Source organism: Mesoplodon densirostris, chromosome 4 (genome assembly GCF_025265405.1).
Source record: "Mesoplodon densirostris isolate mMesDen1 chromosome 4, mMesDen1 primary haplotype, whole genome shotgun sequence".
Lineage (NCBI taxonomy): Eukaryota > Metazoa > Chordata > Mammalia > Artiodactyla > Ziphiidae > Mesoplodon > Mesoplodon densirostris.
The window spans coordinates 13,719,470-13,734,270 of NC_082664.1; the positions used below are offsets into that span (position 1 = coordinate 13,719,470).

General features: G+C 37.6%; 1 protein-coding gene and 1 non-coding gene across 2 annotated transcripts in view; both read left to right on the forward strand.

Moving 5' to 3' along the window:
* The window catches only part of CATSPERB (cation channel sperm associated auxiliary subunit beta), a 131,542-nt gene that overhangs the window by 87,253 nt on the left and 29,488 nt on the right, over nucleotides 1–14,801 (forward strand). The window contains exon 17 of the mRNA XM_060096021.1: nucleotides 10,750–10,940. Within this exon, the coding sequence (XP_059952004.1) occupies nucleotides 10,750–10,940 (191 nt within the window). The remainder of the gene's footprint in view (nucleotides 1–10,749; nucleotides 10,941–14,801) is intronic.
* On the forward strand, nucleotides 12,727–12,799 carry TRNAR-UCU (transfer RNA arginine (anticodon UCU)). The gene has a single exon. It is a non-coding gene; the product is annotated as a tRNA-Arg (tRNA).

The window sequence follows — 14,801 nt, forward strand, 5'->3', positions numbered from 1 at the left end:
ATTTGTTTTCCGGCCCCTGTTTTAGCCGGACCCAGCCTGGGGAGCCTGGAATGTGGGGAGGTGGAGAATTTCCTCATTCTTATTATTTTTAGATTCATATCTCCCCTCCCTCATAGCTGATGGTTTCCAGCCCCTTCCAGAGCTTGGGTGAGAAAATGGAGGTGAGATAAAGCGACAAGAGGTCTGCTGATGGGGGTGACACTTCTACCTGGAGACAACTGCCCCCGTCACCTCTGGGCCTCTGGAAGTCTTCCACTCTTTGGGGGCCCCTGCACCCTTCCAGCTGTGCTTCTGTGTAACTTTGCTTTGCTGCCTCTTCCCCACCCCAACACTCTGCCTCCTCAGAAATAAGCATTACCTTGAATTTTGTGTAAACATTTTAAGAAATGTTTCTCTATAGCTTTAACATATATGTGTATCAAAATATATTGTTTAGGGCTTCCCTGGTGGCGCAGTGGTTGAGAGTCCGCCTGCCGATGCAGGGGACACAGGTTTGTGCCCCGGTCCGGGAAGATCCCACATGCCGTGGAGCGGCTGGGCCCGTGAGCCATGGCTGCTGAGCCTGCGTGTCCGGAGCCTGTGCTCCGCAACGGGAGAGGCCACAACAGTGAGAAGCCCGCGTACCGCAAAAAGAAAAATAAAAAATAAAGTATATATGTGTATATATATATATATATATATATATATATATATATATATATATATATATATATATATAGTTTAGTTTTGCCAGATGTATTACTTAGCAATGTATACCTTTTCCTGTGACTTGCCTTTTTCATACAACCTTATGCTTTCTAAATTACCCCATATGCTTAAAAAATGATTTGGTATTGATGTATGTGTCTGTATTCACTCATATGTATATACCACAATCTATTTAGCTATTCTCCTATTTTGTCTTGTAGTTTTTAACTTTTGCTTTGTATTTTTAAGTTTTTAATCTGTCTAGAATTGTTGAATGTAGTATGAAGTGGGAATCTGATTTCTTTCTTTTTTTATATATATAGAGATAACCAACTGTGCAAACAAGACCCATCTTTCCCCCTGATCTGCAGTGTCACCCCTGTGATATATCCTAGTTCCACATGTACATCAATCTGTCTTGGCCTCTCTTCTCCTTCATTGCTGTATTTGCCCTTCCCTAGATCACAATGACAAAATTTCTCTAACCAGGTAACTCCTATGAATAGCACCCCCTCTTGGATTTTCTTGGCCTTTGTTCTTGCATTTAAATGTTAGATTCAGCTTGTCAAGTTCCACTAAGAGAAAAAAGCACAACAACCTGTTAATAAAAATTACCTCTTGCAGCCAAATTCTGCCTTGTACCTGCAGTTAGATCTTAGGTGGAGATTCCTGATTCTTCTTGCAGCAGGATAACTCTATTTGTTCTCCTAGAATTTTAGGCCCAAGACAGCTCCCTGACTCTGCATAAGGATAGAGAGTTATTATTTTAGCTTCCCTTATCCATCATGTGTCTTTGCCTGTGCCCCAGTGATGGGTGGCTTTGCTTCCTCTCTCTCAGTAGCTTCAAGCTTCTGCTGTGTGGGGGATAAGAGGGAGGGAGGGAGCCAGGCCTTCAGTGCCAGCACCCTCCAAGCACTTCCCCCCAGCATGGATCACCTCTTTTGAGGCCTGTGTGCAACTGTTGAATGCCCAAAACCTCCTGTAGCTTAAGGCTTTTGCTTCTTATGAAAGAAGGTTCAGGGAAGCGAGTGATGCTTGCTCCCATCCTCTCCCCCGACTCCCCACAGTGATGTCTCCCGCACTCCCTTGATGCCTGCACCACCAGCAGGGACTGTCTGGTCTATTCCCTGCCCCAGGCTTTCTCCTGAGCGTCCAGGGAAACCCATGGGAAGGAGCTTGCGAGTGAGTGCAGACTCCGTTTTGAAAGGTGCCCCAGCATTTCCCAGCACATACTTGGCCTTTGACAGTTTTTTACAACTTTATCTATTGCTTACTTGATTCTTTTGTGGCCAGCACTGTTTCTCCCTCTCATGCCCTTCCATAAGTGAGACGGTTCCTGTGTTCAGATTCTCCTCGGAATGGCTTATTCCCTTGGATTTCAGGTTAGTTGGTTATCTTGTGACTTTAGTTATCTGATGGCTTAAAGAAAATGATGACAGTGATTTATCTGGTTTGTTTCTTGTTGGGTTGCTTCTTTCTGCATTGAAAGCAAAAGCAGATGTCTTGTAATTGACTTTTGTGTAACAATCTTTTTTTAAAAATTATTTTGTTTATTTATTTTTGGCTGCATTGGGTCTTCATTGCTGCGCACGGGCTTTCTCTGATTGTGGTGAGCAGGGGTATTCTTCACTGTGGTGTGCGTGCTTCTCATTGTGGTGACTTCTCTTGTTGCAGAGCACGGGCTTTAGGCATGCGGGCTTCAGTAGTTGCAGCACGCGGGCTCAGTAGTTGTGGCTCACGGGCTCTAGAGCACAGGCTCAGTAGGTGTGGCGCACGGGCTTAGTTGCTCCGCGGCATGTGGTATCTTCCTGGACCAGGGCTCAAACCCGTGTCCCCTGCCTTGGCAAGCGGATTCTCAACCACTGTGTCTCCAGGGAAGCCCTTGTGCAGCAATCTTAAATGTTTCAAATTTGCTCCATTCTTTTGATGATTCCAGTACTTTTTCTATATATTCTTTTGGATTTTCTGAGTAGAGGTAAATATTTTTCTAAGCAGATAATCACATCACCTGCAAATAATTCGTTTCTTTAACATTTCTTAGCATATTATACATTTTTTTTCTGTCACACTATCTAGGAGCTCATTAAATAGAAATGAAGATAGTGGGTGTCAGTCCATTCAGGCTGCTATAATCAAATATCAAAGACTGGGTGGCTTATAAACAACAGAAATGTATTTCTCATAGTTCTGAAGACTGGAAGTCTAAGATTAGGGTACCAACATGGTTGGGTTCTGTGCAGGCTCTCTTCTGGTTGTAGACTGCCAACTACTTGCCCCGTCCTCGCATAGTTGAAGGGGGCAGGGGATTGCTCTGGAACCCCTTTTATATGGGTAGTAAACTGATTCACAAAGCCTTCACCCTCATGACCTAAATCACCTCCCAAAAGCCTCACCTCTGAATACCATCACTTTGGGCTTTAGGTTTTCAACATAGGAATTTTAGAGGGATACAGACATTCAGACCATAACAGTGGGCTTCCTTGTTCCTGACTTTTAAAAGAATGTTTTAAACATTTCACCATCACGGATTATCCTTTCCATAAATTTTTAAAACTCTTTTTCATTTATAGACAGTTATCTTTTTTTTCCGTTTAAGAGGTGTTTTATTTTTGTTTTTAAATGTTTCTTCTATATCTATTGAGCTTATGTATAGATTTTTTTCCTTTAACTTTTTACTTAGTGTTGTAAATTATATTATGGATTTAATGCTGAACCAGACTTGAAGTCATGGAATAAACCTATCTTTGTCATTGTGTATTATCTATGTTTATACACTTTGTACATTGTTGAGTACAATGTTAGTATTTATTTGTTAGATTAATCTTGTTAATTGTGATTTTTCAATCTTCTGTATCCTTACTGATTTTTTTCTGTGTGACCTATCAATTATTGAGTTATGTTAAAATTTTCTGATGTGATATTGAATTTGTCAGTTTCTTTTGTAGTTCTGTCAATTTTGCCTTATATATTTTGAGGCTGTTATTAGATACATATAAGTTTAGAATTGTTACATCTTCTTGATGAGTTGAACATTTTATTGGTATTTAATTATTATTTTTATATTTATAATGCTTTTTTGCATTATAGTACTTTGGTTGTAGTAAAATATACATAACATAAAATTTACCATTTTAACCATTTTTAAGAGCGCAGTTCTGTGACATTAAGTATATTCACACGGTTGTGCAACCATTGCCACTATCCATCTCCAGAACTATCTCATCTTCCCCAGCTGAAACTCTGTACCCACTAAACAGTTCATTCCCCATTCCCCTCTCCCCACAGCCTCTGGCAACCTCTGTTCTACTTTCTGTCTCCGTGAATTTGACTATGAACAATTGTGGATACACCTAGATCAGTTACATAGGTGGAATCATACAGTATATATCTTTTGAGACTGGCTTATTTCAATTAGCATACTGTCCTTAAAGTTCATCCGTGTTATAGCATGTGACAGAATTTCCTTCATTTTTAAGACAATAATATTCTGTTGTATGCATATGCCACATTTTGCTTATCCATTCCTCTATTGATGGGCATGGTTTGCTTCCACTTTTTGGCTATACTGAATAACGTCGCTATGAACATGGGTGTACAGCTGTCTCTCCGAGACCATACTTTCAGTTATTTTGGGTATACCAAGAAGTGGAATTGCTATATCATATGGTAATTCTATGTTTAATATTTTGAGGAAACTCCATACCATTTTCCACAGCAGCGGCACTATTTTGTATTCCCACCAACAATGTACAAGCGTTCTAATTTCTCCACATATTTGCCAACATTTGTTATTCTCTATTTTCTTATTTTATAATAGCCGTTCTAATGATATCTTGTGGTTTTGATTTCCACTTCTCTAATTATTAGTGATGTTGAGCATCTTTTAATGTGCTTATTGGCCATCTGTATATCTTCTTTGTAGAAATGTCTAATTAAGTCCTTTGCTCACTTTTTAATCAGATTATCTTTTTGTTGTTACCATGGTTTTTGTTTTATTTTTGTTATTTTTAATCTGTTATTCATATAGTTGCACTAGCCTTCTTTGGGTAATATTTGTCTAGTATATGAATTTGATCCTTTTACTGCCACCTTCCTTATGTATCTCTCATAAAAAACATACATAGGTTTTGTGGGCTTTTTGTAGCCAATCTCTGTCTTTTAATGGGAGAGTTATAGAAAAACCCGAATGAACTTCTTGGCCAACCCAGTGTATTTGAATTTATTCGTACCATCTTCTTTTGTGCTATTTGTCCTACTTTTTTTATGTTTCCTTTTTTGTTCTCTTTGTTTACCTCACTTTAAGGTTCTTTTTTTCCCCTCCTCCATTTTATTTTCTTTTACTGGATTGGGACTTTCATACTCCTTTCTTTTTTTTAGTGTTATCTAAGATTTTCACATGTGTGTTAACTTAAAGTCTAAAATGTGTTGACATTTTTCTCCCTTTCCCACCACATATGTAACTTTAAACTCTGGGTGTCTGATTTGTCTCCACTCCTTATATTTCTCAGGATAAGTCCAACTCTGTTCCCTATGTCCCTCAAACCTCAGAAGGCATATTTCAAGTTATAAATTGGTCCCCTGGAAGCCCTTCTTGACATACCATGAGGAGAGGCCCTTTCTTCTTCTCCATGTAGGGGAGAATGGAGATGAGAGATGAAATGCACAGCACACCATTATTCCTGCCTTCTTTAAACTCATAAACTCCCATTTATCCCAAATGGCCTAGCTTTTGTTTAGAATACCACTCTGCTGAGATGGGGAGAAGGAAGTAGAGGGTAACAACAGTGGATGCACTGAGATCAGTTAGAAGGATTTTGCAATAATATAGGCTCAAATTTTTCGTGTTTCAGTCTAAGATGTTGATAGTAGAAATGGAGAGGAATGGATTGATTTGAGAGATATTTGGGAGGTAGACTCAACAGGGCAATGGATTCGGAGTAATTTCCATTCCTTTACTCTATTGCCTGGCTCTTTGCTTTATAAAACACATCTATGCTTGTTTTCTATGTGCCACATCCAGCCACATCTTATCTTATTATTGTGAGGGAATCTGAGGTTCTCATATTGTGCTTAAGAAGACAGGTACTTGTGGTAGAGGGACTGTTGGGTGAGGAATCATGCAGTGTGGAAATGATAAACAGTAGACTTGGAATTCAAAAGAGAATTTGAGGAATAAGAGGAACTAAGGTTAGATGATGGAAACAGACAAACAACAAGAACCTACTTATAGCACAGCAAACTATATTCAATATCTTGTAATAACCTATGATGGAAAAGAAAAGAATCTGAATATATATATATATATATATATATATATATATATATATATATATAAAACTGAATTACTTTGCTGTACCCCTGAAATTAACACAACATTGTAAATTAACTATACTTCAATTTTTAAAAATGGTTTAAAGAAAGATTCAGTGATGGAACACAAGGGATTCAGAACATTAGCAAGGAATTTGGATTTGGGGGGCACTACCTACGAGATGTTGGATACTGAATCAAAATCCTTTCCACAGTGGGAATTGATTATATACCCACAGATAAAAAAACTGTATCTGCTTGATAATGGGAAGTATAGTCATTCCACAAATGGTGAAGTATTGAGAAGGACTTCTCTCATTTCATAACAAGGTCAATTGTTTTTAAGAATCTCCACAAAATCCTAAAAGTGATAACTTAATGTCAATAATTCTACTAAATTGCTCAGAAAGAAAACATCATCAACATTTACACAAAGTTTTTGGTAAAGCTATTTGTTAATTCCATGAATATTATTGAGTGACTATTTCACATCAAGTGAAATATAGTGGTGATATAGTGGTGAATAAGATAGACAAGGTCCTTGCCCGCATGGAGGTGACATTCTAATGAAGAGAGACAGATGATAAACAGGTAAGCAAAAAACAAAATAGTTTTAGATCTAATACATGCTATGAAGAAAGTAAACATGGTGACAGAGGGAGTGAGAAGGATAAGCAAACAGCTGAGAACAAAGAGCGAAGAGCTTTCCAGGCAAAAGAAATTGCAAGTGTAAATGCAGTGAGGCAAGAAAATACGTGGGTGTATTTAATAAACAGGAAGGAGGCTGGTGTGGATGGTGCAGAGTAAGATGGTGTGGTGCAAGGTGAGCGAGGGGGTAGGTAAGTGCCAGATCATATAAGGCATCGTAGGCTGCATGAGGAGCTTATGTGTTATTCTTGGTGCCAGGGGAAGCCATTGGAGAGTTTTACGTAGGAGAGTGAAATTATTTTTATTTTCGAATAGATCACTCTGCTGTGAAAAGTATAGGACAGAATGAGAAGTCAAAGTTTCCAGGCCCCTTGGAAAGCTATTGAGGTAATCAGGTGAGAAATGAAGGCAGTTGAAGCAGGTGCGCTTGAGAAAAGACAGGATTTGATGACAGATTGCCTGGTGTGGGTATTAGCAAGAGAGCAATCAAGAACTGTTTAGGTTTTTGGTTTGCAGCTAGGTAGATCATGCTGTCATTTTATGAGATGAGGAATGCAGAGTTAGTCAGGGTGAGTAACAGTTCCATATTAGAAATACTAATTTTGAAATGCCTGTTAGGTACCCAAGTGAAGATGTGAAGTTGGCAGTTGCATGGAGGTACTAATGCATAGCACACAAAGTCAGAGCAGGAGCTCTTCATTTGGCAGTTGTTCCTGTATAAATGGATGTCTGTAGAGAAGAAGAGGCCTTGGGCACTCCAGGAAGAGATATTAGGCAGAAGAGGAGGCCCCAGCCAAGAAAATGAAGATGGAACAGCCAGTGAGATAGAAGAAAAACCAGGGAAATATGGGATCCTATAAGCCAAGGGAGGTGGGTGTTTTGGAAAGTATGGAGTGGACCACTGTGACCCATGTGGCTGAGAGACTGAATAAAATAAGAACAGAGAAGTGAAGTGACCTTTGGATGTGGCAACATTCCAGGCTGTAGTAACCTTGATTAAAGCAGCTTCATTGGCATGGGGTGAGGGCAGTGGGCTGGGGAAACAGCATGGGTACTGTAATGGGAGCTTAGCATTACAGGCAGTTAAGTGCGATGGTGATTGTCTTTTTGCAGCATTTTCCCCCCTCAACAGATATTCCTCTCCACCTCAGGAACTCCCTGACTCCTAAGTTTAAGCCCATCCTTCATTGCCCAAACCCCATTCCCTCCTTTAAAAGCTAACTTCTTACCTCTCCTGGAAGACTGGAGCTTGATTACCCCCAAAAGCCATCCTAGACACTTGAGTACAAGAGGCTCATTTACCTCTCCAGTGGTGGGAGAAGTGGGAAGACAGGTTCAGTAATAGCCTGGCTATTGGTCAATGATTTCAGATACAAAGAGGTTAATTTTTTTTAATTATGGTAATAAACTTTATTTTTTAAGAGCAGTTTTAGGATCACAGCAAAACTGATCAGAAAGAAGAGTTCCCATATACCCCCTCTCCATACATACCTCCCTCACTATTGATGTCCTACACCATAGTGTAGGACACTATACTATAATATAATGTAGGTACATTTGTTACAAATCATGAACCTGTATTGACACATCATCAGTCACCTGAAGCCCATAGTTTACATTAGGGTTCACTCTTGGTGTTGTACATTCTATGGCTTTTGACAATTATGTAATGACACATATCCACCTTATACTATTAGTATGATACGGAATACTTTCACTGCCCTAAAAGTCCTCTCTGCTCTGCCTATTCATCCATCCATCCCCACTAACCCCTGACATCTACACTGTCTCCATAGTTTTGCCTTTTTCAGAATGTCATATAGTTGGAATCACACAGTGTGTAGCTTTTCAGATTGGCTTCTTTCACTTAGTAATATGCATTTCAGCTTCCTTCATATCTTTTCATGACTTGATAACTCCTTTCTGTTTACCACTGAATGACATTCCATTGTCTGGGTGTACCACAGTTTTTTTTATCCATTCACCTACTGAAGGACATCTTGGTTGCTTCCAAGTTTGGGCAATTTTGAATAATGGTGCCATAAATATCCTTGTTCAGGTTTTGTGTTTAACTCATTTGAATAGATACAAAGGAATTTGATTGCTGGATCATATGGTAAGTGGCTTTCAAAGTGGCTGTACCACTTTGCATTCCCACCAGCAATAAATGAGAGTTCCTGTTGCCCTACATCCTCACCAATATTTGGTGTTGTCAATATTTTGGACTTTTGCCATTCTAATAAGCATATAATAGTATCTCGTTGTTGTTTTAATTTGCATTTCCCGATGATATATGATGCATATAAGCATCTTTTCATATGTGTATTTGCCATCTGCATGTTTTCTTCAGTGAGGTGTCTATTTAGACCTTTTGCCCACTTTTTAACTGGGCTGTTTCTTTTCTTACTGTTGAGTTTTAAGAGTTGTTTGTATTGTAGGGGACTGGCATATGGCAATCCAAAATATACCACTTTGGCATAAAGATTATTTTTAGCCTAAGGCAATTAAGAAGAAGCAGACATACGAAAAAATCCCTTGCCCTCCACCTCTCTACCAAGAAAGGCAGGATGATTCCTAATCACCAGAGACAACTGGAGACTCTTACCAGTTCAGAGACACTGAGAGGAATCTGCATAACAAGCATTACTAAAAACAACCCTTATCTTCCAATAGTTTCTCCCATATATTTACTTTTTCACTGTTTGCCACCCCTAAAAGCCTTAGCCCCTTTTTCTTTATCTTGTCACTTCTCCACAAATTTATTGTTCTTTATTAAGATGCTAGACAAGCTCCAGGTTCTAACCACCGCTTTGAGTTACTCATCACTGAGGTGTCTCCCCTGTGTAAGCATGACACACATTAATAAAGTGTTCATTTTTTATTGTTAATCTGGCTTTCATCAGTTTAATTTCTAGGGTCTCGGGCACAGAACCTAGGAGGGTGGAGGAGAAAGAGGTTTTATTCCTCCCCTACAGTTTATTTGGGATAACAGTCCTTTGTCAGATATGTTTTTCACAACTATTTTCTCCCAGTCTATGGCTTGTCTTCTAATTCTCTTGACAGTGTCTTTCACAGAGCAGAAGTTTTTAATTTAATAAAGTATGGCTTGTCAATTTTTTTCTTTCATGGATTGTGTCCTTAGTGCCGTATCTAAAAAGTCATCGCCATACCCAAGTTCATCTAGGTTTTCTCCTATGTTCTCTTCTAGGAGTTTTAGAGTTTTGCATTTTATGTTTAAGTCTGTAATTTATTTTGAGTTAAATTGTTTGTGAAGGGTGTAAGGTCTCTGTGTAGATTTATTTTTTGCACATGGATATCTTAGCTTAACATTTTAAAAATAGATGGTTTTTCTTGATTATAAAGCACATGCTCACTGTAGAAATTTCCTAAAAGACAGGCAAATACAAAGAAGACAACTGAAATCATGACTGTTAACACCTTGATGAATTACTGATTAGTCCTTTTCAACACGCATTTCAACATTCTTCACTATGCTTCTTTCATTTTGACATTATAATGTGACCACTTTCCTTAGATAATTAAAAACTCTTTGTAAGTAGCATTTTAATAGATGTATTTTGCCTAGGTAGATCAGGTATTATCATTTACTTAATTTTCCTATTGTTGGCATTTTTATTTCTAGCTTTTATCATAATGCTGTGATGAACATCTTTGTATGGAAAGCTTTTCTCCCCCTCCTCCTCTGTGTTTCAAGTTCTTTCCTTAGGATAGAGCCCTATCAGTAGATTTATGGAATCAAAGGGTGAAACAAATAATGTTAGCACTCTTAATGCATAATGTCAAATTGCTTTCTAGGAATCTTGTACCAGTTTACAATCCCATTAGTGCCTATCTCCACTAAATTCTTACCACTATTAAACACTGTCTTTTAAAAACCTTTCCTAATTTGATAGGTGAAAAATCATATCCCATTGCTGTAATCGACATTTCATTGATTACTAATGAGGTTGAACAAATGTTACTCAAATATTCATTTGTTAGCCATTTGTGGTAAATTTTATTTATAAATTATATGGTTATGAACTTGCTAATTTAAGCCACAGTTTTACCCAAGTTGCATGATGTTTGTTGGTTTGTTTTTAGGAAAACTGGAACAGCTTACATAAAAAAGATATTGCAACATAACACTCCTGAAGGATTTTTGTCATCAGTTATTGCAGAAATTATAGACCCTTTTGGAGTAGAGGAAGTGCATGAAAGCTCTTGTTTGTCTAGTTCCCTTTCCATTAATCAAGCTGGAAATTTCTCCTATAAGCTTAGTCTTCAATTACAAAGTAAGTGTAGTAATATATCTCTCTGATGGCTGGGGAAAATGAGAAATTATCTTTTGGGAAAAGTGTTCATGCTCTTTTATAGAACAATAGATTTCAAATTTTAGTCCAATTGGTAATCTACAGAAGTCTACATATACTTAGATTCCTGGAGGAATTCTTTATTTATAATACAATGAAACCTAGCTATCACTTCATTGATATTTCACCAGTAGTAACACCTATCATTTATTTCTATAATATGATGTTATTTTGTCTTTAACAGTGCTCAGAAACAGTGAGAAAAGTCAAGAAGTCCAGACTTTACTCTACATAATGAAATAATTTTGAATCACTGTCATGTAACATATTTCTATTTCAAAGGATTATATGATAGATACATAGCAAAAGTTAGTATAGTTTATTATAAGGATTTGGGTTTTACTCTGAGTAAATGGCAAGCCTTTGGAATGTTTTGAGCAGAAAGTAACATGATTGAACTAGCTGCTCTGTTGAGAACAGACTGGGCATGTGACAGAGAGAGGGCAAGAAGGAAAGCAGAGAAATCAGTTAAGAGCCTATTGCAATAATCAGGTGAGAGATCATATTAAATGTAAGATGTCTGTTACTCATCCAAGTGGAGAAATAAGGTAGATATATAGAAAGACAAGTCTGGAGTTCAGGAAAGACCTCTGGGCTGGAGAAATACATTTGAGCAGTCAGAAGGAGAAGAGAGAGAGAAAGGAGCAGAAAAATTATTTGAACACATAATGGCTAGAAACTTCTATAACCTGGGGAAAGAAACAGACATCCAGATCCAGGAAGCCTATAGGGTTCCAAATAAGATGAACCCAGGGAGACCCAAGACACATTATAATTAAAGTGTCAAAAGTTAAAGACAAGAAGAGAATCTTAAAAGTGGCAAGAGAAAAATAACTCGTTACCTACAGTAGAACCCCCCCATAAGACTATCAGCAGATTTTTCAACTGAAACTTTGCACATCAGAAGGGAATGACATGATATAGTCAAAGTGCTGAAAGAAAAAAATTGCCAACCAAGTATATCTATCTACCAGCAACGTTTTCATGGAGAATTGAAGGAGAGATAAAGAGTTTTCCAGACAAGCAAAAACCAAATGAGTCCATCATCCTGGACTGGCTTTACATGAAATGTTACAGGAATTTCTTTAAGGTGAAACAAAAGAGAGCTAATCAGTAATAGGAAAATGTGTGAAAGTATAAATTTCGCTGGTAGAGGCAAATATATAGTAAAATTTAGAATAATCTTATGTTGTAATGGTAGTTAATCACTTGTAAAGCTAGTATGAAAGTTAAAGACAAAGATAGTAAAAAAACTAACTACAATGATTAGTTAATGGATACACAAGATAAAAATATGTGAATTTTGATATCAAAAACATAAATTGGGGGGGTAGAAATGTAGAGCCCTAGAATGCATTCAAACTTAAGTTGTTATCAACTTAAAATAGACTATTATAAATATAAGTTGTTTTATGTAAGCCCAGTGGTAACCACAAAGCAAAAACCTATAGTAGATACACAAAACAAACAGGAATCTAAGCCACTACAGATAACCACAGAAAATCATCAACTCACAAAGAAAGAGAGCAAAAGAAGAAAGGAACAGAGAAAGTATAAAACACCTAGGAAACAATTAACAAACTGCCAATAAATACATACCTATCCACCTTAATACATAAGGTGGTATGTATTCGGCCTTAACATGTTAACATATACATTCTTTGGTGCAGGTATGTATTTATCCACCAGTAAATACATACCTTCGCCTTCCCTGGTGGTGCAGTGGATAAGACTCTGTGCTTCTGATGCAGGGGGCCCAGGTTCGATCCCTGGTCAGGGAACTAGATCCCACATGCATGCTGCAACTACGAGTTCACATGCCACAAGAAAGGAGCCCCCATGCCACACCTAAGGAGCTGGTGAGCCACAACTAAGGAACCCTGGAGCTGCAACTAAGACTCAGTGCAACCAAATAAATAAATATTAAAAAAAAAGACAGGCAATAAAAATTGTTGGGGAGGATGTGTAGAAAAGGAAATCCTTGTGCACTGTTGGTGGGAATGTAAATTGGTACAGTCACTATGGAAGACAACATAAAGTTTCCTCAAAAAATTAAAAATAGAACTACCATATTATCAAGCAATTCCACATCTGAGTATTTATCCACAGAAAATGAACATGCTAACTTGAAAAGATATATACTCCCCCTTGTTCATTGCAGCATTATTTACAGTAGCCAAGATATAGAAGCAACCTGTGTCCATTGATAGATGAATGGATAAAGAAAATTGGATGTGTTTATACATATATACATATATACAGTAAAATATTATTCAACCATAAAAAAGGAGGAAATCTTGCCATTTGCAACAACATGGATGAATTTTGAGGGCATTATTTTGAGATAAGTCAGACAGAGAAAGACAAATACTGTATGACATCACTTATATGTGAAATCTAAAAACAAGCAAACAACAAATAAATAAACTCAGAATAGATTGGTAGTTGCCAGAGGTGGGGGTTCGGTGAAGGGATCAAAAGATATAAACTTGTAATTATAAAATAAATAAGTCATAGGAATGTAATGTAAAACATGGTGACTATAGCTAACACTGCATTGTATATTTAAAAGTTGTTAAGAGAGTAGATCTTAAAAGTTTTCCTCACAAGAAGAAAAGTTGTAACTATGTGTGGTGATGGATGTTAGCTAGATTTCTGTGGTTATTATTTTGCAATATATACAAATATCAAACTGTATTGTACACCTGAAACTAATGTTATATATCAGTTATATCTCAAAAAAGGGGGGGATCAAGTGGTCAGCATATATGATAGTTAATGCTATGAGATCAGATGAGATCCCTGGGAAAGCTAGTGTAGGTATAGAAACGAAAAAGTCTGAGGTCCAACAGTTAGTGGTCAGAGAACAGGAAGACCAGATGGTCTGCTAGGAGAAGAACTAAGAGAGAGCATGTCTCAGAAACCAAGTGAAGAAGGTACTTCAAGAAAGAGGGAATGATGCTGCGCTACATGCTGCCAAGAGGTGAGGTAAGATGAGGAGAGAAAACTGCCCAATGGATCTGTGTCAAGTCATTGGTAACCTTGATAAAAGCTGTTGTTGGGTGGAGTCATGTAGACAAAAGTCTGATTGGGTTAGGTTTATAAACTTCTGAGAGGCGAGGAATTGAAGATAGTGAATAAAGGCAGCCCTTTCAGGGAATTTCACAATGAAGGGGAGGAGAGAAATGATGTGGTAGTTGGAGGGAATGTAGGAAAGGATTTTTGTTGGTTTGTTGAAATGGGAAAAATTAGAGCGTGTGTGCATAATAAAGGGAATTATGAGATTCTCTTCTGACTACTTCACTTATTTTTTCAGAACGAGGTGAGTATCATTGTTGACATGTTTCAAAAACATTTAAAAATGATGACTTCCCTCTCCTTCAAACAGCTATCTTTTGGCTTCCCTCATATCCTCTCTGATGGATTTTCTCCAATCATTTCTTCTTTGTCTCCTTTGTGGAGTTTTTTTTTCCTTCCCATTTTTACATAATGGTGTTCTTTATGGTCCTGCCCTCAAGCCTCTTTTCTTCTAAATCTTCATGCTCTTCTTAAGCAATCAATTATTCATTTATTCAACAAATATTTATTGAGCATCTGCTATGTAATAGGCAGACCTTTAGGCCCTAGGGAAAACACTAGCTACATTATCCTTCTCTTATAAAATCACAATAAAGACTCTGGGTTATTAAGACTTTTACCATTTCTATGGTAAAAAAATCAGATTTCTTATAATTACTTAGCGCTATGTGGATTTTTTTCTGCTGAGAAATTTATAGAACTACT